Source organism: Nuphar pumila, chromosome 4, assembly GCF_984573655.1.
Source record: "Nuphar pumila chromosome 4, dmNupPumi1.hap1.1, whole genome shotgun sequence".
NCBI lineage: Eukaryota > Viridiplantae > Streptophyta > Magnoliopsida > Nymphaeales > Nymphaeaceae > Nuphar > Nuphar pumila.
The window spans coordinates 144,871,900-144,898,557 of record NC_143252.1 but is presented as its reverse complement, the minus strand read 5'-3'; the positions used below and the strand labels follow the sequence as shown (position 1 = coordinate 144,898,557).

General features: G+C 40.6%; 1 protein-coding gene and 3 pseudogenes across 1 annotated transcript; 2 read left to right on the top strand and 2 right to left on the bottom strand.

Annotated features, from left to right (window-relative positions):
* Positions 1 to 279: 279 nt before the first annotated feature.
* On the bottom strand, positions 280 to 1,068 carry LOC149841498 (cysteine-rich repeat secretory protein 55 pseudogene; annotated as a pseudogene).
* A 776-nt stretch (positions 1,069 to 1,844) lies between these two features.
* LOC149841497 (cysteine-rich repeat secretory protein 55 pseudogene) lies at positions 1,845 to 11,491 on the top strand (annotated as a pseudogene).
* An 8,595-nt stretch (positions 11,492 to 20,086) lies between these two features.
* LOC149841496 (cysteine-rich repeat secretory protein 55-like) lies at positions 20,087 to 20,997 on the bottom strand. The gene has a single exon (XM_090004819.1). It carries the CDS (start codon positions 20,973 to 20,975, stop codon positions 20,199 to 20,201), a length of 777 nt encoding a protein of 258 aa, XP_089860945.1. The 5' UTR covers positions 20,976 to 20,997; the 3' UTR covers positions 20,087 to 20,198.
* A 719-nt stretch (positions 20,998 to 21,716) lies between these two features.
* On the top strand, positions 21,717 to 22,803 carry LOC149841495 (cysteine-rich repeat secretory protein 55 pseudogene; annotated as a pseudogene).
* The last annotated feature ends 3,855 nt before the right edge of the window (positions 22,804 to 26,658 follow it).

Sequence of the window (26,658 nt, the reverse complement as noted above, 5' to 3'; positions counted from 1 at the left end):
AGTGAAACCGGAGTCCCAACCGAGTTCGTTCCATCAAATTTTCATCAGAAAAATTTGGAGTCAAACACGACCACCATCATTTTATCTTGGATTTTTCACGCAAGAAAGAAGAAATTAACAAAAACATTATCAAAAGTTCACAACTTCTTTTAGACTATATATTAAGATGTCAACTTCATAAATAACTGAGTTCTAGTTCAGAACCCGGATTATTCACCACGGTCTTCCAAACAATGTAAAGAGAAGATACATGATTATTGCTTAGGAGACAAAGTGGATTCAAGGATTGTAGCGAGCAATGCGGCCACTCTGGAGGTGTTCCATGGTAGAGATTGACGAGGAACTACCTAGAAGAGGGTAGTAGAAAGGATATATCTCGTATCGTGCAACGCAGCTACCATAGCTCACCTGACCCCCTTGCCTGCCATCACAGCACGACGGGAAGTTGGAGATTGCAGTGGCCAAGCACTTGGCGCAGAAGACCGGGTCTAAGTCCCGGGTGCACTGAGCCAAGCCGTAGATGGTCACCGAAGAATTGTACTGGGTCTGGGCCGTGCCGATGGCGCGCGTGCCTGGCACCACGGCCATGGAGCTCACCTTCCTCATCAAGTTCTCCTCCTTCTTCCGGAACAACTTAGGGTCCGAGACACTATCGGTATTGACGTAGACCACGGAGTAGCCTATGTTCAATTGGCTGAAGAAGTTGGTCGTGTCATAGCGAATGTAGCAAAAGTCGAACCAGACTCTAGCCGAGGCGCTGTTTCCACAGAGAGCCTTGGCTTGTGTCGCAGCATCCCGTGCGCATTGGGCACAAACTGCAGACGGGACGTCGCCACGGCACTGAAGGAGGCCGTAGACAGTAGAAGCACCACTGCCGTAGCTCGCAGTGGCGAAGTTGGTCTTGGGCACCTTGGCGACCAGTTGCACCAAAACTCGGTTTATGTTAGCCTGAGGAGGTGCTGAGCTACCAGCGTTACATGTAGAGCCTATGGGATCATAGCATGAACCCAGCTGTAGGATTAGAACAACATGCAGGAGGAGGAGAAGAAGAGGAAGAGAGAGATTCATTGTTTCTTCTCTTTTTGAGATGATTAACTGAAGAACATATCCAGGTATTTATACAAGGTGGGAGTGAAGGGTTGTTGTATATGATTCAAGTGGAAGTGGAAAAATGACTCTCTTTCAAATGGACATGGGGCCCAGTGGGGCTGCGCAACTTTAAAAGCTATGACAGAAAGATCAACGGTTGGATTTCAATAAGCTGGCATATTTGACTTGAGAGGATGAAGAGGAGCACAAGGATACAATGGAAAACGGGTAATCCCTCACTGTGGTCGCCAATGACTTACAGGCGCGCCAAGTTTTTGAAATGAAAATTGGGGCGTCCCATTTGTCAATACCATTGGCCCTATTTGCCTTCATTCCTAGATGTCGAAAATTCTGCACTCAAGGAACAGTGGGAAACTGAGTATTGTAATAGACTCCTTGGCATTATCCGAAATAAGCAGCATAGTGGACCAGACTTGGTCAATCTAGTAGTGCTAGTAGTAGCAAAATTCACCTATATATAATACTCTTAAGGTCTATGTTTTTTAATCAACACCCACTGATTGCTCTGCTACGTATGTATGCACATCTAGACCATCGATCTTTGAAAATCAACGATCACAAACCATCAACAGGATTGACCCACTTTTGGCTTTTTCATACTGCAAATGAGGTGCTGGTACGTAGGTGCACTCCCGCTGCATTCTTTCTCAATCGATATGCAAAGCGAGGCCTACAAATTGGTTGTTTGGGGAATTAAGGTTGTCGTAATAGCATCATCCCACAAAACACAAGAGATGGGTTACTTCCTTGTTCTCCTTGTTGCCTTCCTCCTCCCCACTGCCTCTCTTGCGGACGACCCTCTCGGAAAGATGTGTTTTGATACCGGGGGCAATCAGTCGACAAGCATCCGCAATGTCGAAGGGATGCTTCTTTCGACAATAGCTAAAGGTGGCGGTTATGCTACCGCCACCTCCGGCCAGGGATCATCGGCCGTCTATGGCCTGTTGCAATGCAGAGGGGATGTGAGCCTCAAAGATTGCATCTCCTGCTCACAGGATGCAGCCACCCAGCTCCGAACTCAGTGTACAGGCCAAGCCGATGCCAAGATCTGGTACGACTTCTGCTTCCTGCACTACGACACGCAGAACTTCTTCGGGAAATCGGACTCTGGGTCCGGTATCCTTTACTGGAATGTCGTGACGGTCTCAGACACAGCCATGTTTGAGAGGAAGCTCAAGGGTGTCATGAACAGCGCAAGGGATCAGGCTCTCAAGCCTCTTAGCCGCGGGCTCGGGCGCAATCAGGTGAAGCTGTCTCCTTTCAATGAGCTCTATGGTCTTGTCCAGTGCACCCAAGATTTAGCCCCAGCTGAGTGTGCTAAGTGTCTGGCTGATGCATATACCAACTTCCAGAATGCGGGGTCTTCATGCAAGGATCAGCAAGGCTGTCGGGTGCTTTATGGTAGCTGCTACGTCCGTTATGAGATCTATCCTTTCTACTTCCCTCTTTACTCCTCCTCTAAGCCCACCCCGGTTTCTCATGCCTACTTACATCCGAAAAAGAACCATTAACTGAAACTATGACGAAAGTAATGTAGCATGCATGAACGTTGCATAACTGGTAATATAAGAAATAAATGAATAAGTGGGCCTGATTAATTATTGGTCTTAGATGATGTCTCAAGAAATAGAGCGGTGGAGGAACGTACTCGTTGATGTATCTTTTTGAATTAGTTCTTCTGAATGTGATAATCAGAAAGGTTTATGACGTGAATGCTTTGAGAACGGAAACTGTTTAGCCATGAAGAGCGTGTGTGTGTATATATATATATATATATATATATGAGAGAGAGAGAGAGAGAGAGAGAGAGAGAGAGAGAGAGAGAGAGAGAGAGAGAGAGAGAGAGAGTCCTACATGGTTTATGGTCAAAACTAAAACACTTATAATTTTTTTTTTTAGTTGCACATGTTTTTTTTTGCTTAATCTTAACTACAGATTGCTTATTCACTGAAAGTCATACCAGGTGCTAGCTGAGCAGGTAGCATGACTGCCCTAGAAACCGTTTTCCCCTTAGCTCGCCCAAGAGCGCCTCTGCACCAGTGAAGCAGTTAGATCACAGGGGGAATAGAGAGCGGGGAGAACCGAGAGTGAGTCAAGTGGAAAGGGATTTGTGGGGGGAGAGAGGGCTGGACCTAAGAGGAAAATCCTTGGCTACGTGGCAAAATCCTAGGATGTTTATGGACGGTCAAGATAAACAGACGATAGTTGTCATCATTTGCCAAATGACCTGATCCGACTCCATACCTTATTCATGAGTCTAATGTCCCGCCAAGCACTTTAGATGGACATCCCTTTCCAAAACCAATTTGTTAAACAGGTGTGCTAACCCTTTTTCCTATCCATTACTCAACTATCCCAAGGCTGGATCGGGGGAAAATCAGACTTTAACATTTTTTATGTGCAGCCTGCGCTGCACCCGCGCACCTTCCATATTTCTTATACAGCCTGTCGACTGTGGGGACTAGCCAATGTTGTCAGTATTGTTGCAAATTGGCTAGAAATGGATAAAGAAAAAGGCTGATTTGGCTTTTTGCTAAAACAAAATTTAAAAATGGTTAAGAATATTTTCATATTATTTTTTAATATTTGTGTGACACATTTCATTTGCTGGTTAAAAACTAGCCGATCCAGTTTCGATTCGGTCTGGAATTGGAATAGGCCGATTCCCTGAATCATTGTAAAAAACTAACCACGATTACCTTCTATTGTGGGATCGCCTGTAGTACGGGGCAACATGCGTAGGCCCCAGTCTACTTGAAGTCCGGAGAAAACGGATCCCGTAAGCGAGCTTCAATTTTCATGGAGCAGAACCAGTGATCGGGCTAAGTATTCAATTTTACAGAGTACTCGTAACCACACCAAACACAGAAAATCGCTACACGTACATGTAGCAAATTTTGCTGCACGCGTATTGACTTTCTGCGTTTGTGTTTTACAATAAAATTTGCTACACGATTTAGCGCATTAAAGAAGGCCATAGACAGCAGATGCATCACCACGTAGCTGGCGATGGCGAAGTTGGCCTTGACCACCAGTTGTGAGAAAACTCGGTCTACGTTACCCTGAGGGGCTGCTGAGCTACCAGCGTCACATGTAGAGCCTATGGGATCTTGAGATGAACCCAGTTGTAGGATTAGAATGAGGAGGAGGAGATTGAGAATGAGGAGAGCTTGAGATGAACCCAGTTGTAGGATTAGAATGAGGAGGAGGAGGAGATTGAGAATGAGGAGAGCTTCATTGTTTTTTCTCTTCGTGAGATGATTATTGAAGGTACAAACATGAAATTAAGATGGCAAAGATAGCCATATATTTATTATATACATTGGGAAGACTGGTTCTCCCGGCTTTCAATGCAAACTGAAAAAGAAAAAAAAAAAACAATTGAAAGTGGGACCTACCCAGCTGCCAACTTTAAATACATAAGATCAATTGGATTTGTATGACCGGACATACCTTTGACCTGTGAGGATGGTTAGCATCACGAAAGAGGCCCTGGAAAATGCGTCTTGCTTATTGCGGTCGCCAATGGCTTCAATGATTGTTAACCAAAAAGTTGGCCATCCCGATTGTCAATATTATCGCCCCCCCAATCTTATCTTGACCAAGTTCATAAGCAGTCAAAACCAAGTATTTTGATAAACCCCACATTATAAAACCGTGCTAGTGGGCCATAACTGGTGGTCATCACAACACTATATTTCTAAGGAAGCAGATCAGGTCATGCTGAACATGAGCGTTTTTTGCTCATGCTAACATCGTGGCCGTCTGTTTGCATTTTGGATGAATGACACGTAGTTTTGTTGACTTTTTAGCTTTTCAAAATACAAATCGGACGGCCACGATGTTGGCTTGAGTAAAAACGCTCATGTTCAGCATGACCTGATCTGCTTCTTATTTCCAACCCTTTGAATCCACACCTACTGATGCCCCCAATGTGGATGCTCATCTTGACCGTCAATCTAAGAAGGCCAGTTGTCATAATCCATCAACACGGTTGGTCATTTGTGGTTTTCTTATTTCAGGCTGGAAATGATGTGCGTGTTGATGGTCTCCCAATGTATCCTTTCCCAATCGATATGCAAAGATAAGCCTCCAAATTGGTGACTTACTGCCTGAAGGTTCCAGTAGCATCACGCAAGACACAAGAGATATGGATTTCTTTCTTCTTTCTCCAGGTTGCCTTCCTCCTTCCCACTGCTTCCCTTCTCATGAAGACACTTTTATGATAAATGATGTGTGTTCATCTTACGATTATTTCACTTCTATATATAACAAGTGATTGCACGATACAATGTTAAAGTTACAGTAAAGTAAATAACTACTACAGATAAAATACAAACATAATGCAGAATATGCGGCTGGAGTAGGATACACAAATATGCTCCTGAGGTGGTTATACAATCTCGAAGCAGGATACGCGGTATGAGGTGGCAAATGTGATCCTGAGATCACGTTGGTGATAAGCTTTCTGGTAGTAACTGAAGTTACGTTACTGCTGAGATCACGTTGGTGACAAGCTTTCTGGTAGTAACTGAAGTTACGTTACTGCTGAGATCACGTTGGTGACAAGCTTTCTGGTAGTAACTAAAGTTACGTCTCAATCATGAGCATGCAGATCATGAAGGCCCAGATCGGAAATTAACTTGGACAAAAGATCTTGTCCAAGGGGCTTGGTAAACAAATCTGCTAGCTGATGTGAAGTAGAAACATAGGCAGTGCGAATGAGACCTTGACACATTTTTTTAAGCATGTTATGACAGTCAATGCCAATATGCTTTGTGCATTCATGATAAACATGATTGTCTGTGATATGAAGCGCAACTTGATTGTTGCAATATAACATAGCTGGGGTCCCATGCGATACTCCTAAGGAGGAAAGAAGAAGTTGGAGCCAAGTGGCTTCACAAAGCGTATTAGCCATGGCACGACATTCTGCTTCTGCAGAGGAACAAGGCACCGTTGGCTGCTTCTTGATCTTTCAAGACACTGGTGTAGATTCCAATAAAACACAATAGCCAGTTACCGATCGTCTAGTTTCTGGATAAGCAGCCCAGTCAGAGTCACAATAAGCATGAATGCGAAGAGAAGACGGCGCAGATAGAAACAGTCCTTGTCTTGGGTGGCTCTTCAAATATCTGACCACGCGGAGGGCGACATCCATGTGGGTTTGCCGAGGAGCGTATATGAAGCGACTGAGGATATGCACTGAGAACAAAATGTTTGGTCGGGTTATAGTCAAATAGATGAGACGTCCAACGAGACGTTGATAGATGGTTGGATCATGTAACAATTGACCTTCAGAACTTGTGAGATGCTGTCGTTGCTCCATAGGAAAATGCATAGGTTTAGCTCCTAATAAACCAGTTTCATCAAGTAATTCCAGTGCATATTTTTGTTGAGAGAGAATGATACCCTCTTTTGAGCGGGCCACTTCAATGCCCAAAAAATATTTTAAGCAACCCAGATCCTTTATATGAAATTGACTATGAAGATATGTCTTGACAGTCTTAATGACAGGTGCCTTGTTTCTAGCAAGAATGAGATCATCGACATATACAAGTAGGGCAATGAATGCATCATCTTGTTGAAACATAAATAGAGAATAGTCTGCCTGTGATTGGCAAAACCCAAATTTGAGAAGGACAACAGAGAATTTGGCAAACCAATTCTGAGGTGCCTGTTTAAGGCCATACAAGCAAGGTTGTTAAATGCGATGAGGCGAAGCGAGGCGTTGAGCCTGCGCTTCGTCTCTAAGGCGTACGCCTCAGGTACTGAGGCGTACGCCTCTCACAACTGGTATGGAAGTGAAGCGGTGGGAGGGGAGGCAGTAGGAGAAGGACCACACGCCCAGCTGGTATGGAAGTGAGGGATATGCCGGTCGTCCGATGGTCGGAGAAGACTGAGCAGCACAGCAACTCCGGTGGTCGGTGGTCACAACTGGTCGGAGGTTGATGATGGGCAATTTGCGCATCACAACAACGCCTCAGTACCTTGAGCATGCGCCTCGCCTCTGAGGCATACGCTTCAGGTACCGAGGCATACGCCTCTCACAACACTGCATACAAGGACTTGTGAAGTTTGCATACTCGAAGCTCCCACTGTCAAGCAAAACCAAGAGGTATGGTCATGTAAACATCTTCTAGATCACCATGAAGAAACACATTATGAACATCCATTTATTGTAAAATCCAATTTTGTGAGGCTGCCACGGTGAGAAGACATCGAACGGTGATCATCTTTTCCACAGGGGTAAAGGTTTTGTGATAATCCAAGCCTTCCTGTTGAGAATACCCTTTAGCGATCAGTCGAGTTTTAAATCGCTCAATAGATCCATCAGATTTATACTTAATCTTGTAGATCCACTTGCTCCCAATAGGTTTGACACCTAGTGGTAATGCAGTAATAGTCCAAGTATGATTTTCTTCAAGAGCCCGAATTTCATCAGCCATTGCCTCTCTCCAATAAGAATGCTTCATATCTTGGGTGAAAGTAGTGGGCTCAACTTCAATGGATATTTTAGTAAGAAAGGTTTTATGCGAAGGGGAATTTTTTTTAAAGGAAACAAAAGTGGACAAAGGGAAATGTGTACCTCCAATCGATTTTTACGAAGGTTGAGGTGAGGACTGAATCAATGCACAGTAAAAATCCTTCAACCGGGTAGATGGTTGATGTTCTCTAGTGGAGCGTCGCAACGGGTTGGATGAAATCGGATCTAAAATGTGTAACAACTCAGGTATTGGTTCATGAGAATGATCACTTGTTGGATGGGAATCGAGGGTGATGTGAGTTTGTTCGGGGTTTGAGGTATCAACGTGAGAATCATGGGTTGTCATTAGAACAATAGAAGATGAATCATGATGGTCCAACAGAGGTAAAGGCAAGACCGGTTCAAGTTGTATCACTTTACTCATATGAAAAGAAAAAATTTGTTTGTGAAAAACAACATATTGACTAAAAAATAATTGATTTTTGTCCAGATCAAAAACTTGATATGCTTTTTGTCCACGATCATAGCCAAGAAAAACACATTTTGAGGCACGTGGATCAAATTTCGTCTTGGACTCACCAGTGTTGATGGCATAACACAAACATCAAAAAACCCTGAGATTTGTGTAGCTGGGTTTTTTGTTGAAAAAATTTTCAAACGGATTTTTGCCTGCCAATTTTGAAGAAGGGGTGCTATTGATAAGATAAGTTGCTGTTCGAATGCATTCACCCCAAAATTTTAAAGGAAGGTTTCCTTGAAATCGTAAAGCCCGAGCTACTTCTAGAAGGTGTCAATGTTTTCTTTCAACCACTCCATTCTGTTGACGGGTTGCTACACAAGAATGTTGATGAACAACTCCTTGAGAAGAGAAAGATGCTTGCATCTCATTTAAAAAAAAAATCAGAACCATTATCTGTTCTGATGGTTTTAATTTTGTTTTTATATTGAGTTTCAATTAAACAAAAATAAGACTTCAATAAACCCTGAGTTTCAGACTTATATCTCATTAGATATACCCAGGTGCATCTAGAGAAATCATCAACAATGCTTAAAAAATAGTGAGAATCATTCAAAAAACATCGAGAATAAGGTCCCCAAATATCACAATGAATTAAATCAAATGGTTTTTTTTGTGACAATTTCACTTAGAGGAAATGCAAGTATTGACTGTTTCGCTCTAGGATAAATTTCACAATGACATAAGTTATTTATTTGAATACGAGAATCAAAACTATTACAATATTTCATACGAGAAGGAGATGGATGTCCAAGACGACAATGCCAAAGATGTGAGCTGTGAGCGGTTGAAGTAATACAATCCATCTTTTTCCTCACCCATTCCAATCGTTGTCCTCAATTGTAAGTCCTAAATAAGACAAGAATTTGAAAAAAATGTCACTGAATAATTTAACTGTTTAGTCAATTTACTAACTGAGAGTAAGTTGAATCTAAAGGAAGGAATGCAGAGAACATCATGAACATTCATGTTGGAATTCAAGATGACAGAACCAATGTGGGAAACTGGAGTAAGATTACCATTCAGCAATTTGACTGAAGGGACAAAACTATTTTGAAAAGGATGCGATAAAAATGTTGGAGAAGCAACCATGTGATCGCTAGCTCTAGAGTCTATAACCCATTTACTTGCATATAATTCAGAGTTGGAAACAGACAAACCTGCAAGATTCGTGGTTGAAGCATTCTGTCGAAGAAGAGACATGAGCTGGTGATATTCTTCTAAGGTAAATGAAGGAACCATTGAATTAGGACTAGTAACTGATTCACCGATGACAACCTTTTCTTCAACCCCAACTGTACTATGGTCTCGTGAAACAAAGTTTGCAGCTCTTGTCATTCATTGATTTGTATTGTACGACTTATGACCAGGAGGGTAACCGTGGAGGACATAGCACTTGTCTTTTACATGTCCCACCTTGTTACAATGCGAGCACATGGGTCTGCCTTTCTAAAATCCTCTTGAATTTTAATTTTTTGATCTTTGGAAATTTGAATTAAAGGAAATCAATTTGAATATCTTGAATTTACTGCACACATAGTTCTGTCCACTGATTGAGATGACCCATGTAGGGCTTCTCTTTGTTTCTCCTCTTAGAGTACAAAAGAATAGGTCTTAGCAATAGAAGGTAACAACTCTATTAACAAAATTTGTCCTCTTACAGTATGGAACAAATCATTCAAGCTGATCAAGAACTGAATGGCATATTCCCTATGAAGTTGTTCAGTCATGGTTCTAGCAACACCACACGTGCACATCGGCAGGGGAGAATATAAAGCCAATTCATCCCAGTATCCTTTCAGTTTAGTGAAGTATGATGTAACTGAAAGAGATTCTTGTTGATGTTTTGCAATGACAGATTGAATTTGATATATTCTGGGTGCAACACTTTGAGTAAATCTCTCTCTGAGATCATCCCAAACTTTTTTCGCAGAAGTAGTATAAATGACATTATTTGCAAGTTTCTTTGAAATAGAGTTTAAAATCCAGAATAGTATCATATGATTGCAACGTGTCCATACTAAAGATTCAGATAAAGAGGGGTCTGGTTTGGGTAATGTACCGTCTATGAAGTCGATTTTATTTTTCGCGCTTAACGCCATTGTCATCGCTTTGCTCCATGTGGGGTAATTGTCTCCGTCCAGCAGTTGAGTGACCAAAATTGAGTTTGAACTATTTGAATGATGCAAACAATATGGACTTACCGAATCGACATACGATGTTGTTGATGAGCTTCCTGTGAAAGTGATACCTCCAGTACCACCTGCTTCATCATTTATGGTCACCATTGATCTAGACTCGAAAGACAGATTAGAGGAGAGAAAGGTTGCTGTAGTCAGCCCACTCACAGACTAACACGATCTTTTCAGCTTTGATACCATGTGAAAAGGATTCGGCTGGAACTGCAGCCGTGAAGACAGTTTTATGATAAATTATGTGTTCATCTTACATTTATTTCAGTTCTATATATAACAAGTGATTACACAATACAATGTTAAAGTTACAGTAAAGTAAATAACTACTACAGATAAAATACAAACAGAATGCAGAATATGCGGCTGGAGCAGGATAAGCAAATGTGTTCCCTGATAGTAACTGAAGTTACGTTACTGCTGAGATCACGTTGGCGATAAGCTTTCTGATAGTAACTGAAGTTACGTTACTGCTGAGATTCACCCTTATCACAACAGAATCGAACAGTGGGCCTACGCGAAGTAAAAAATGCGTTTCTTTTGGGGATAGGCACATCTTACCAATCTTTCATTAAAGATGGTGGCACCATGATGACCATCAGCGGTGAGGGCTCCTGGCTCGTCCAAAGGCCTGGTGCATTGCAGGGGAGATATTAGCCACAGTGACTTCCTCTCATGCTCACAGGATGCGGCCGCCCAGCTCCGAGCTCAGTGTCGAAACCAAGCCGATGCACAGATCTGGTATGACTTCTGCTTCATGCGCTATTCTGGGGTGTCGAGGACTCTGGATCGAGAATCGTTTTCTGGAATGTGAAGACTGTCTCCGACAGAGCCGTGTTCGAGAGGAAGCTGAAGGGTGTCATGGACAGTGCAAGGGCCCAGGCTCTCAAGCCTAACAGTTGCAGGCTCGGGCGCAGTAAGCTGAAGTTGTCGCAGTTCAATGAACTCTATGGGCTGGTGCAGTGCACCGGAGATATATCCCGAGCAGATTGTGCTAAGTGCCTGTCTGATGCATATGCCTATTTCAAGAATCTGGGGTCTTTATGCATGGATCGTCAAGGCTGCCGGGTGCTTTACAGTAGCAGCTACGTCTGTTATGAGATGTATCCTTTCTACTTCCCTCTCTACTCCAATAAGCCCACTCGGGTTTATCATGTCTACATATATCCCAAAAACAATCATTAACTAAAACTATGAATGTAGCTTGGACTTTCCATAGGGATTAGAACAAGGTATAGGGGAATAAAAAGGGCAGGATTAATTTATGGTCCTAGATGCTGCTTCAAAGCGATGAACGACTCGTGTATATTACTAAGCTGTATTGTAATAAGAATGGTTTCATTATCGCGTAAATGCTTTAGCGACGTAAACAAGTTTAGCCATGAAAAGCGGATCTGGGCTGGTCCGAAATTTAGTGTGGTTCCTGAAATTCAGCAGCAGATCCGACCATGATTGTGTCAAACCTTGTCTCCCACATGCATTGGCAGCCAACTCTGCCCAGTTCGGGGTCGAATAAGATGGTGGATCGGTTAGAATCACACAAGTTTAGCCGGGACTATTAGGTTTTAGGTTCGAATCTCACTAGCACAACCTTCTAGTCTATCCAAAAACAAAAAGGGAAAAGGGAAAATGGAATTTCGTGGGGACAAGAGTGACAAATCTCAATATTCTCGGGAAAATCTCTTGATGTTTTGAAAATCTGTTTTTTTTTTTAGAATGTATTGGCATATACAATAACATAGTATATACAAGGGGAAATATTTGCTACTAATGAAGGTAAGAAACTAATAAGCTAGAAATCATAGTTAAAAGTTGTATTGACTCAATCTAACCACATAAATATTTTCAACATGGTTTTTTTTTTGCTAAGGATCGTGCTTTTCTGATGTAAAAATGTGATCTTTTGAGTAATGGAATTTTTGCACATTGTAGGTGGTTGATTTTTGGACCCCTTTAAAAACCTAATTACTTGTTATAATCATATGATTCAAAACAAATTTCCTACTAAACAAACCATATAGATCACATCGGTAACATTTGATCCACAAAAATTAGAATTTTTTAAAGAAAAGAGCAATTTCTACTCATTAGTAGCTAATATTTACCCATATATGTATATATATATATATATATGTAATTTTTTGCAATGTGAACTATATAAGTGTAGATTCACGTGTATTATGACAAAAAAGATAGATACAGGGGGGTTTTCATTGTAGTCCCCTATCGAACCTCTATCTATATAGGTGTTTTTTTTATATAATCCAAGAAAAACTTTTTTTTTATAATCCAAGGAAAAAAACCCATCACTGACCGCACATTGGCTGGCCTCTCGTTCATAAAACCCTTGAGGTCCCACCTGCCCACAGGAAATACACCCAACGTCAACCTTGCAGTAAGGGACACTTTGCCACAAGTGAGTTTCAAACTTGCGGCATCTCGTTAACTTGGTGACTTTCACAAGTCACCCCTACCAGATGAGCGGAGCCCTGGTGGGCTCTCTATCTATACAGTTGACGAGATTTATTACCTGGATTTTACAAACCTAAACCCCAAGTCCACACAGAAAAGGTCAGGTGAGGATATGGGCACCTAAACCCTATACATGTCTGACCTTTTCCCAGGTTTACAACACATTTATGAATCTCGTCTCACGAAAAATATTAGTGGCAGATTTTCTCGTGTCATGGTGAAAAATTTAGTTTTCTCAAGATTTTTTTTTAAAGTATTCGTATTTATATAAAAAATATATAGCAAATGATCATACTACCCCTAAGAATAATGATATTTCAGAGCATATCCATAAAATTTTGCAATTGCCTGTACATGAGAATAGCGAAACTCTCTCTTTCACCAGCAGAATTGAGAATGGCCTGCACTCAGAATAGCTAAATTCACTTTTCACCAGCAGAACAGAGAATCGCCCGTACATCAAAATAGTGAACTCCTCTTTACAACAACATCCTAGTTAATACCACTTGCTTCTGAATAGCGAAACTCCATGTTAGGACCTGAAAGCATAGTTGGCAAACTCGTCAGTTTTGTCCGGCTGACTCGGTGACTCGATTTGAGTGTTGACTCTATCGAGTCATGAGTTGAGTTTCACTCAGTTTTCACCAAAACTCGGCTGACTCGGCCAAGTTCTGAGTTGATTAATGACGGGCGAGTTAGGTCATGGTCTTTTAGAAGATATGTTTCGACTTTGGAAAGGAAACCCACGCCCCATTTCAGATTCACTACAACAAAAGATGAAAACAAAGCGGGAAATTTGAAAAGTTGCCACTGTTGATATCGAATGGCGGCAATTTCGTGGAAGCCTGCTATAGGTAACCTTTAAAACTGTTGCTAAATCTACAGCTGCAGCTCGAGACTGCATAGTTTTGGTTTTCTCATATTTTTTTCCATGCCCAAAAGTTGTTCGAGACTGACCCCAGCTGCGGATAGAGAACAGACTTGGGAAAGATAGCCAAGAGAGGGAAGTGACCATGGGGAAGTGGTAGCCAGTAGTAAGCGAAACTGCAGATGAAGGCAACAAGGAAGAACTGGCTTCTCGATAACGAGCCATTTGGTTGCTCTTCTTTATCATGTAGAGCCAGTTTTAGAGAATGAGTTTGTTGCTTGAGTTTTATAATGCACATAATCCTCTAGACAATTTTAAATTGTAATCCTCTAGATATGTGTAAATTGTTTGTATTTTTTATGTATTATATATTTTCAGTAAATTATTTTTAAAAAATATTTAGGTTGAAAATAGTGATAGTTTTGGACTGCCGCTATGCCATTAGTGGCAGTCTGCAATTGCCACTGTTGAGTCAAAGTGGCATTTTATAAGATCTGCTATAGGGTACAGTTTAAACTGTCGCTGTAGGTAATAGTGGCAATTCAAGACAGGCCCAAGTAAGACTTATAGTGGCAGTTGTAAATGCCATTATTGGATAACAGCAGTAATTACCTAATGCTGCTATAGGTAACCTACAGCGGCAGTTATAATTGCGCTACAGATAAAAAAATGCCACTGTTACAAAACAGCGGCAGAACCTACAGCTCCATCGATGAACTGCCGCTGTTTGCTTCAGTGGCATTTACACGAGGCTATACAGTTTTTTACTGCGCTATAGCCTCGTATTGTTGTGGTGATTCTTGGTTTCCTTTTCATGCATGTCATTAATTATTAAAGGCCAGGTTTGTAAGGTTTTTTCCTTCCATACATATTGTTTCAAGTAGATGGAAGGGGAAAGTGTTTCTACTCCTCATGCATATTGTTTTGCATTTTCATGAATGTTCGTTATTTCCCACAATCAATATTAATGGTTGCCTTCTGCCATCATGTTTTAAAGTTATTTCAAATTGTTAATTAGAAGGCAAAACTAACAAGTTAGGCAAGTCAAGCCAAAACTAACGTTTTGCACAAAATAACATTGTGCTGCTATTACTTACGATAATTCTAACTGTGAGTTTTCATCATGGTGATCATAATTCTTAATTTTTCTTACATTCTTTTAATGTTTTGAGTAACTTGAATGTGTTTTTATTTTTTAAGAAAGTTACGATGAGCCACGACTCTGACTCCAAACGATATTTGTCTGAGTCAACGAATGACTCCAAATTGTTATTTGACTCCATATCTTTTAAAATTTAATTTATTTGTTTTTTAGCCAATGTTTTTTTGAAAAAATGAGAGATAAATGAAAATTTTATAAAACTCATGAGAAAAATCTAAATGACAAATTGCCGTTTTAAACTTTTGTCATTATGGCTACAGGCTTCTTTCAATCTCCTTATAGGGAGTGTCACTAATGTGTGCCATGCACAATACTTTCATGTCCAAAAAGTGAGTGTCGCTAATCTTAAAGGGGAGTGTCCCTAGTCTTAAAAAAGAGTGTTGTTGTTCGTGAAAGGAAGAGTGGCTAACTTTTGCTATTTGATGTACATGCGATATTCACAGTTCCGTTGGTGAAATGTGAGTTTCACTATTTTGATATACAAGTGATTCTCAGTTCCGCTGGTGAAAAGCTAGTTTCGCTATTTTGATGTACATGCAATTCTCAGTTTTGCTGGTGAAAAGAGAGTTTTGCTATTTTGATGTACAGGCGATTCTCAGTTTCGTCGGTGAAAAGCGAGTTCTGTGATTTTGATGTACAGATGATTCTCAGTTTCGCTGGTGAAAAGCTAGCGAGCTTTTGCTATTTTGATGTACATGAGATTATCGTTTCCGCTGGTAAAAATGAGAGTTTCCCTAAAACCTAGAGTTCCACTGGATTGGATTGGTGATAGTGAAAGTCGCTTGTACATTTTAGTGGAAAGGATAAAATCGTTAAAAATGATCACAGAAGAAAACAAGTGGGTGGATGTATGAGAAATAGTGTCATATTTTGTAGATACAATGTGAAATACCATTATTTTCAAGGGTAGTGTGGTTATTTTTTTGAAAAATATAGATAAAATCATCATCAGCAAGCCTTATCCAAAACTACATGTGGTCTCCGCTGCCAAAATATGAAGAAAAATATACACAATACAATGAAAAAGTATTTTTGTCCCATTAATGTTGCGTTGAAACTTTAAAGCATGACATGTTCAAAATAGTTATTTGAAAAGTATAGTATATCTACTGAGGACAATTAATCGGCCTTTAAAAATAGAGGGATAAATACTATGGTCTATGGACAGCTTAGCAGTGGGCTGTCCAAGTCGTCAAAAAAAAAAAACAAAAAAAAGGTTCACACTGTGTTGAAATTGAATTCTAGCACGCACACGTCGAGATCAATCAAAACAAGACAACACTAAATCCGCTTTGCCACGAGAGCCAGTTCTTACAAAACTAATCCCCAATAATATAATAATATAAGCTTCACATATATTGCAACCCTCTCAAGAAAAAAAAAAAGAGAGGTTCACACTGTCTTGAAATTGAATTTAAGCATGTACACATCGAAAACTTTTTAAAAAATATTGACAATGAAAGAATCTCACTATTTTGAAAACTTAGTTTATATATATTAAAAAGTAAAACATATATAAAAGTTAAAAATATATACACACAATATACAATAGTGCAAAAAGTATTTTTTTTCATTAATGTGGATTTAAAAGTATCATTTATTGAATCAGAATGATATTTAAAAAAATATAGTGTTTTTTAAAAATAAAATCAGCCAATCGATTAATGGACAGGAAATGGGAAGCGATGTTGATGTTACGTGTTTGGCAGGGAATCATATTATGAATGAATATTATAAGTCCATCAAGATAAACCAGGCAAATATCTAAAGTTTTTTACATAAAGTTCGTTGGAGCATATGCCACAAAGAGGTTTGGCGTAGTAAGATGGGAGCCTACTAGGCTGCTGGCAATATATATCTGTATCAGCTTATAGGAGCATGCATGTTTGCTCGTGTCATTAAGGACACGTTTCTAAAATGGCGTATCCTTGTGATATAGGTTTGAGCCCAGATTTGTTCAGACCAGATCAAGTGAACCCTTGGAATTGAGATCAGATGTAATGTCATTGCATACTTAAGTGTGCTGCTGCAGATCACACACCATCTGTTGTTGGGCCTGACAGCTGACAGGTTGTATCCCAAAGATGGTGAGTTTGATCAAGTGTAGCAGCACACTAAATGTGTGCAATCACATTGCACCTGATCCTCGCCGGGCACCTTCCATGGCATTCATGATTAAGATAAATGATACCCAAAACCTATAAAAAAGAACGCTCCTCGCTTAAACGGACTCTGCAGGAATTTATTATGCTGGTCAATTTAATTATAAATGAATGACATCAATGGTTGAAAAAAATGAACGGCTAAGATTCATTCAAAACATGAAGCTTTTGGGTGTGGTTGATCTTGATGATGAACGGTAGAGCTTTTAGACCAATTCAGGTTCCTTAGATCTGATGTGCTTTTCTTGTCGTCTTGTATTCATTATGCCTAAAAAAATTTGCAAAATAAAGACTAAGCATCTTATGGTAGGATGGACATGGAGCAATATCAGATTCACTGTTCATTAAAATTGCAGGTCTCCTAACGGACCAAACCGAATTCCAAATCAATTAGCCTGGATTTGGGTCTACTTGCGCACAGATCCAATCAGATGACATGTTAGCACCAACGGCCAGGATTTGTTCACATCCTCAACCGGAATTAATGCGGACAAATCCTATACGTCCAGATGCATTGGTTGAATGGCTAGCATCAAGAGAGGATCCAATGGCATCATTTTCGTAGGATAAGCCTGATGAGATCCTTACTCAAACTATATAGATCTGGACTGGATCCAACCGAATCACATACCCATGCCACCGGCTAAAGATGCCCCTAATAACTCCATGAGTATCTTCCATGTTGGGGCTGGCAAATGGACTTCGGATCACGGGATGTGGGCAGGGGTACCGTCTATATAGGGTTCCTCTGTTACTATTCATCCATGGCGATGAACAGCATCAAATAAACATATCTGAGTTACTGAGTTACTTATGTCTCAGATTTATCCTCACAATCCGATGGTATCTATGGTACGATGAATGGATTGTTGAAACACAAGCAAAAGTGATGGTGGATTGCCGCTGTTGATGGACATGAACTCTAGGGACTTGGTTCACTTTCGAACCTCCCAGTAGGAGCCAATTTATATATGCAAGTAGGGCTGGTAAACGAGCCCAACTAACCAAACAGGTCTTGTTCGGGCTGGGCTCGTTTACTAGTGGATTGAGCTCGTGGCTCGGCTCATGTTCATTTTTAGCCGAGCCGAGCTCGAGCTCAGCTTATCCCTCAATGAGCTAGTGGAGCATGAGATGTTATTTATACATAGGAAATACAACAACAACAACTCCTTCATCCCAAACAATTGGGGTCGGCGATATGAACAAAAAAGAAAATCATTTTGGGTCCTCCACATGAATCCTTCTCCTCCACTCATTTCTATCCAATGTCATGTCCTCGATGAGGTTCAAAGCATTCATATCCTTTCTTATAATCTCCATCCAAGTCTTCTTAGGCCTACCCCGACCTCTTTTAGCTAATATATTTTTCCATTTCTCCATCCTTCTAATTGGAGCATCATTAGGCCTTCACCGAATTGTACATAATAAATACATTTTTATATATTATATATACTTAAAAATATATATAACTTTTTATAAATTATACTTAATAGTCCATGTTTTATGTATATATTTTTCATTCATCCTTATATATATAAAATTTTTGGGGCCTTGTATAATTTTTTTATTTTCTTTCCCTCTTTTAACTATCGAAAAAGAGCAACAAAGCGTTTTTTTAATTGTGGGGCTCATGCTTCCTTCAGTTGTTTCTTGCTCGAGGTTTTCGTAACACCCCTTCCCACGATTTTTTCAATGACTCATTTACAACGATTGTTAGTGTGTCGGATCTCTAACGAGCCCCACAACGATTTATAGTGTTGTCCGGTCTTCCAACATCGATTTATAGTATTGTCGGGCCTTCCTACAACAATTTATAGTGCTTTCGGGTCTCCAACGATCCCCGCAACGATTTATAGTTTTATTCGGCCTTCCAACAACGATTTGTAGTATTGTCGGGCCTTTCTACAACGATTTGTAGTACTTTCGGGTCTCTAACAAGTCTCACAATGATTTATAGTGTTATCCGGTCTTTCAACAACGATTTGTAGTATTGTCGGGCCTTCTTACAACGATTTGTAGTATTTTCAGGTCTCCAACGAGCCCAATAATGATTTATAGTGTTATCCGGTCTTCCAACAACGATTTGTAGTATTGACGAGCCTTCCTACAACGATTTGTAGTATTTTTTGGTCTTCATCAAGCCCCACAACGATTTATAGTATTATCCGGTCTTCCAGCAACGATTTGTAGTGTCTTCCGCAAATCACTATAGCGATTTGTAGTGTTTTTGGGTTGCACAACACAGAATAATAGAGATATGGTTTTTAGTTAAAATGCAAAATGAAATGACCATAGAAATCGCTGAAAATTTACAGAAATAAACTAGACTTAATAACAAAGACACCATTTTTTTTGGATTTGAAATATGACCTCTGGTTAGGGAGATATGACTCCTCCCAAACCCCCTCCTGTAAGGGCAAAAACTATGAATCAGGCTCCACAACTCATCAAGTTGAACGATGCTATAGTCAGTGTGCAAGTCAGTCGGTGTTTGATGGAGCAATGTAGAATCGTTTGTTTGATGTGCACAGAAGTAGAAAGAGAAGAGAGAGAGTGTGAGAGGGTTAATGTTCATGGCCTTCTCCAAGGAAAATTCTTTGTCTCCCTTGATTTCTTCTCTAGAGAGAGAGAGAGGGGGTTTTACAGTGTTTTACGGAGAAGGAAGAAGAAGAAGATGACAATAAAAAGTTCAAACAGATGTTTTTGATGGCTCAGGTTCGTTTCGCCGGATGACCATCGGATCGCCGGCTCACCATCGTTTCGCCGGATCACCATCGGAGAAACGATTAAGGTTCGTTTCGCTGTGTAGACTTTGAAGAGTCAACATCATCCTCGACTTTCTGGATGGAGGACATGTTTGTCCTTTTTTTGAACCGTTTTTTTTTTTTTTGAATGAAGGACATTTTTGTCATTTTTTTAAACCGTCATTTTATGAGAAGAATAGCAAGAAAAGAGTACTTAAGTCTTTGCAACCACACCAGACTCCAATGCTAAGTGATGTCAACATGCACAGGAATACGAGCCCCATGTGCTTGTATACGTGGTGCTCATTTAGATCCCCAAACACAGACGTGGGATTCAGTGAATCATCGGGGGAGAACATACACCACCCTCTCTTTAGTTAATATCTAAGACCAAGGATTAATCCGGCCCTCTTATTACTTATTTATTATACTACCACCAGCTATTGTGGAACGTACATGTAACATTTCATTCCTCATAGTTTAGTTAATGATTCTTTTTCGAATGCACGTAGGCATGAGAAACCGGAGTGGGCTTAGGTGAGGAGTAGAGAGGGAAATAGAAAGGATAGATCTCATAGCGGACGTAGCAGCTACCGTAAAGCACCCGGCAGCCTTGCTGATCCTTGCACGAGGACACCGGATTCTGGAAGTTGGCATATGCATCAGCCAGACACTTGGCACACTCAGCCGGGGCTAAGTCTTGGGTGCACTGGACAAGCCCATAGAGCTCATTGAAAGGAGACAGCTTCACCTCATTGCGCCCGAGCCCGCCGCTGAGAGGCTTGAGAGCCTGATCCCTTGCACTGTCCATGACACCCTTGAGCTTCCTCTCAAACATGGCTGTGTCTGAGACCGTCACGACATTCCAGTAAAGGATACCGGATCCCGAGTCCGATTTCCCGAAGAAGTTCTGTGTGTCATAGCGCAGGAAGCAGAAGTCGTACCAGATCTTGGCATCAGCTTGGTTTGCACAACGAGTTCGGAGCTGGGTGGCTGCATCCTGTGAGCAGGAGATGCAGTCTTTGAGGCTCACATCTCCTCTGCACTGCAACAGGCCATAGACGGCCGACGTACCCTGGCCGGAGGTGGCGGTAGCATAACCACCACCTTTAGCTATTGTCGAAAGAAGCATCCCTTCGACATTGAGGATGCTTGCCGAAAGGTTGCCCCCGGTATCGGAACATAAATTTCCGAGAGGGTTGTCAGCAAGAGAAGCAGCGGGGAGGAGGAAGGTAGCCAGGAGAACAAGGAAGTAACCCATCTCGTGTTTTGTGGGATGCTACTACGACAACCTTCATGCCCCAAACCATCAATTTGTAGGCCTCGCTTTGCATATGATCGAGAAAGGATGCAGTGGGAGTGCACCTAGCAGCACCTCATTTGCAATATGAAAAAGCCAAAAGTTGGTCGATCATGTTGATGGATTGTGATCATTGATTTTCAAAGATCGATGGTCTAGATGTTCATACATACGAGAGCAATCAGTGGGTGTGGATTCAAAAACATATTGCCATATTCCTTTGAGTAATACAAGTGAGCTTTGCTACTACGAGCAGAGCACTGCAAGCGTGACTGCTTGTAGTCACGCTTGTAGGTCCCACTACGCTGTTCTTTCAAGGAGTCTATCACAATACTCGGTTTCTGACTGGATAGCGCAGAATTTTCAACATCTAGAAAGCAAGTAATACAAATGGGGCTGATGATATTGACCAAAGTGGCCCCAAATTTCATTTCAACAACTTGGCCCACAGTGAAGGATTACGCGTTTTCCATTGTACCCTTGTGCTCCTGTCCATCCTCTCGAGTCAAAGATGCCGGCTAATTGAAATCCAACCGTTGATCCTTCTATCACTAGCTTTTAAATGTGCACAGCTCCAGTGGGTTCCGTGCCCAATTTTTTTTGCATTATTGATATAATTGAAACATTGAAGACAGTCTTCCACTCCAATGATATACAACGATTATAAATACCTGGCTATGTTTTGCCATCCTTCAATTCATGCATGGTTTGTAGCTTCAGTTAATCATATCTCACAAAGAAAACAAATGATTAAGCTCTCTTCTCATTCTCTCCTCCTCCTCCTCCTGCATGTTGTTCTAATCCTACAGCTGGGTTCATGCTATGATCCCATAGGCTCTACATGTGACGCTGGTAGCTCAGCACCTCCTCAGGCTAACATAAACCGAGTTTTGGTGCAACTGGTCGCCAAGGTGCCCAATACCAACTTCGCCACTGCGAGCTACGGCAGTGGTGCTTCTGCTGTCTACGGCCTCCTTCAGTGCCGTGGCGACGTCCCGTCTGCAGTTTGTGCCCAATGCACACGGGATGCTGCGACACAAGCCAAGGCTCTCTGTGGAAACAGCGCCTCGGCTAGAGTCTGGTTCGACTTTTGTTACATTCGCTATGACACGACCAACTTCTTCGGCCAATTGGACATAGGCTACTCCGTGGTCTACGTCAATACCGATAGTGTCTCGGACCCTAAGTTGTTCCGGAAGAAGGAGGAGAACTTGATGAGGAAGGTGAGCTCCATGGCCGTGGTGCCAGGCACGCGCGCCATCGGCACGGCCCAGACCCAGTACAATTCTTCGGTGACCATCTACGGCTTGGCTCAGTGCACCCGGGACTTAGACCCGGTCTTCTGCGCCAAGTGCTTGGCCACTGCAATCTCCAACTTCCCGTCGTGCTGTGATGGCAGGCAAGGGGGTCAGGTGAGCTATGGTAGCTGCGTTGCACGATACGAGATATATCCGTTCTACTACCCTCTTATAGGTAGTTCCTCATCAATCTCTACCACGGAGCACCTGCAGAGTGGTCGTATCACTCGCTACAATCCTTGAACCCACTTTGTCTCCTAAGTAATAATCATGTATCTTCTCTCTGCGTTTTGTAGACCGTGGTGAATAATCTGAGTTCTGAACCAGGGAACTCGGTCAGTAATGAAGTTACCATCTTAATAAGTACTAAAAGAAGAAGTTATGATACTGTTTTTGTTTCTTCTTTCTTTAGTAAATGTTCTCAACTCAACTCATGTTTCTCAAAACCGTTTGTGAGATAAATATGAAATCAAGCAAGATTGTCACTGAAACTATCATACTTGCTGACCATCAATGATCTCATTGAGATAAGTACGGCAGGCAAAGCCAGCTCGGCTAGGTGTCAAATCTTGGGGGTTTCTCGGTGTAAATATAAAATAAAAAGTTATAGATAGGCAAAGCCAGTATTCCTGATTTTTTTTTTTTGTATATTACACGAGAAACCGTGTTGGAGACTAGAAACCTGGTATTTCGTCGACCAAGGGAGCAAAACGACTTGGTAGGAGCTGTCGGTGCACGTCTCCTTGCCGTGGGAAGTTGCAGGTTCAAAACCCATTGGTAAATTGAATAATAACTGGTGGGGGTCTGCCTAACCCCAGGTTGCCTTTAAAAAAGATCACTTTCCATTTTGTTTTGGTGGAAGACCAACTGATTATTATCTTGACATAAAACGAAATTATGGCAAGTTCTGCGTGATCCTTTAATCTGAAATGTTTCTTTCAATCTTAGCTTGATTGACCATGTAATCTTCATTCGGAAATGCTGGCAACCACATTATGATCCACTTTAAAGGATACAATTGTAGTGTTGTATTCTTCATTGTTGCAATGTTGTGTGCAGCTTTGCAAATTAATAATGCAAAGTTTGTTACTTACTAACAAGTCAATGGCTTATACAAACACTAAGTCACCTTCTTTAAATGATAGTCGTACGTTGTGGATCACTTTTTTGTTGATGGCTCATCCAAGATTGGACAAAATAAGCAGTCTGTTATATAACATTATGGATTTTATACCCAGATATGGATCTAGGATTGGATCTAAAAACTAAAAAATGTTTAAAATTTGAGTAATTTGAGAAAAATAAGAATTGATATTTTTTTGATATATAAAATAATTTAATCAATGTCATATTACATCTAATTATGAAATTTTATCATAAAAATATCAAACCCTAAATCAAATTAACTATAAAAATCAAATTATCAAATCTTATTAAATCATAAAACCTTAAAATACAAGAAAATAAATTATAAATAAACCAATAAACCCTAAACTATAAGAAAACCATAAAATTAAATAAAAAAACCCTTAATTCAAACCCTAATCAAAGAAAATTAAGAGAAACCCAGCCATAATTAAATACAAAAAACAATAATAATCAAATTAACTATAAAAAGCCTTAATTAAAAAAAATTGATTCAAAGCCCTAATCATAGAAAAAAAAATAACTCTAATCAAATAAAAGAAAGCCCTAACCAAATTAACTATAAAAAGCCTTAAATTTAAAATTTTGATTCAAAGCCCTAATAAAAAAAATCAAATTAACTACAAAAACCCTAATTTAAGAAATTTGATTCAAATCTCTAATCAATGAAAATCAAAATAAAAAACTATAATCAATGAAAATAAACAACCCTCTAATTAATGGAAAAAAACTACCTAAAAATGCCTTAAAAATGACAAAGAAGAAGAGGAAGAAGAAGAAGAAGAATGAAAAAGGGGGAGAGATAAAGAGAGAGAAACGAAGAAATAAGGGGAGAGATCGAGAGCGGAACAAAGAAGAAGGGGGAGAGATAGAGATAGAGATAGAGATAGAGAGAGGAACAAAGAAAGAAGAAGAAGAGGCCCTCACCCTCGGTCTCACCACCGGCATCCCCTCAACCCTCGTCATCGGCTTCATGGCCCCACTGCCTAAATGAGAGAGAGAGAGAGAGTCAAAAGAAGATCAACATTACCACTCATGAAGATCAACAAAATGTTGAACCCATGAACCGAACAAAATAGAAAGCAAAACTAAAATATAGAGAAATAAAAAGCTAAAGAAAAAGAAACTACAGACAGATAGCAACAGACAATAAAGCCAAGCTCAACCAGGATCCGCTGGATTAGAAGAAACCACCGATGAGTGAACGTTGTTCAGAGGGAAGGAGAGGTCTCTAAGATGCATACGTAGAATCACATATACGTCAACAAGGATTTTATGAACAAGATTATTAAGGACGATTAGAATTTGACGGAAAGTAGCATCATTGTGTGCCATCCAAACAAACCACCAAGTAGTAAGCAACCACGTCTTCCAGATCAGTCTCCACCGCTTGCATCGCCTAATTCCAATAGAGCCTAGAAGCAAATCAAGCACAAAAGACTCCGCTTTGATAATTACATTCAGAGATCTCCACGTCCTATTAAATAGGACCATAAAAATTGGGTAGGACTAGAATAAGTGAGAAGTAGTTTCTTCAGCAACTTGATAAAGTACACACCAACTAGGTAATTGAAAGCCCAACTTCTTTAAATAACTGTGAGTCTGAACCTTATCATGCAAAATTAACTAAGCCAAGACCCGAGATCTTGAGGAAAGACCCTTAGCCCATAACACACACTCAGGTAACCAATCAGCCCCTGGAGGGAGCAACGATCTGTACACTTTGTTGGTGTGGAATGCACTATTTGGCGTAATCGTCCATTGCAACCATTGATCATAATTTTTCGCATCTCCAATTTGATCTCTGAAGAACGATAAGGCTCTCAACTACATGCTTCACAAGTGCGAGATCGCCAACCTTCGGGTTTCATGACGAAAAAGAGATAAATCTAGAGCACCATATTTAGCATGAAGCAAAGGAGCACATGAAGAACCGGGTTGATGAGCCATCCAACATTGCTTGGCCACAAGAGCAATGCTCCTCTGTCTTGAAGCAAAAACACCTAAGCTAGAGAGAGAGAGTCAGGGCATCACTCTCCCCAATTTTTTTGTAAAGGGTTCCCTGCGTACTTGTTCTCACCGTAATGGAGGAGGAGGGTCGAATGTAAATTATAGTGAAAAATGGATGCGGGGTATGTGTTCCTCATGTCTGCCGCGTCCTTTTGTTTTTTGACAGCAGCGTCTGGCGCACTCACCATCAAACAAGCCCTGAAGTGTCAAATATCCCACTTCTGATCCCTTTATGTTCAGTATTATCCAATATTTTAGGTGTTTCGTAATCTTTATCATATGCAAATTTGAGGCAGATGTATGTGTAACGCCCCGGGGTTTTAAAACCTTTAAAAATGCAGATTTTTTTTTTTTTTAAACAGCGGAAATAATTTTTGATTTTCGGTTTCCTAAACCTCAGGCACGTCACATTCCAATTAACAACAAAAACAACAATAATTTATATCAACATTATATACATAGTCTTTTCACAAGGTTCAAAAATGAAAACATTTAGGATTAAATTTAAAATAAATCCTAAATTAATCTCAGGATCTTGGGAATCTGGATTCTTCGATGCCACACTTGTCCAACATCCATTGTAAGATTTCCTATTCCATATTTGAACCTGAAATCCCCATAAAACAGGGTTAGACTTATGATAGCCAAGTAAGTCATTAATCAAAACCATACAATTCAAATATTAAGCATGATTTCAATAATTTACAAATCAAAATGCATTTATTCAAGAACAATTATGCAAAATAAGGCAATTAAAAACAATTTAAAATAATGCATAATCTCAGATCAAATTCTGTGAAAGAAAGAGGTCATTGTTTCGATATTAACGCCCTCCTGGTACGGTGGAGAGTACTCCGATCTCAAACTAAGTATTCCGGGGGTATATTATTCTATTGTAGATTACCCGGATACCTGAGTGAAACGGGCTCCCATGCGAGCAGTCAACGACCGGGAAGATTCTCAGCAATGGCGAGCAAACAAGGAGAGTTGGATGCATCCACTGGCATGCGGCAGCCTTGAGACCCGTTGTCTCGACCTCCTCAACCCGAGTGACAGGAGGTCCAGGGAATCTATCGCTCCCAACAATTATCATCTTCACAATGTCACTCCTGGTTGTACCACTACCCCTTCCAGGGTAGGCTAAACCTAGATGGGCTTGAAGGATTCTTTTATAGGACTTTTCATCTTTT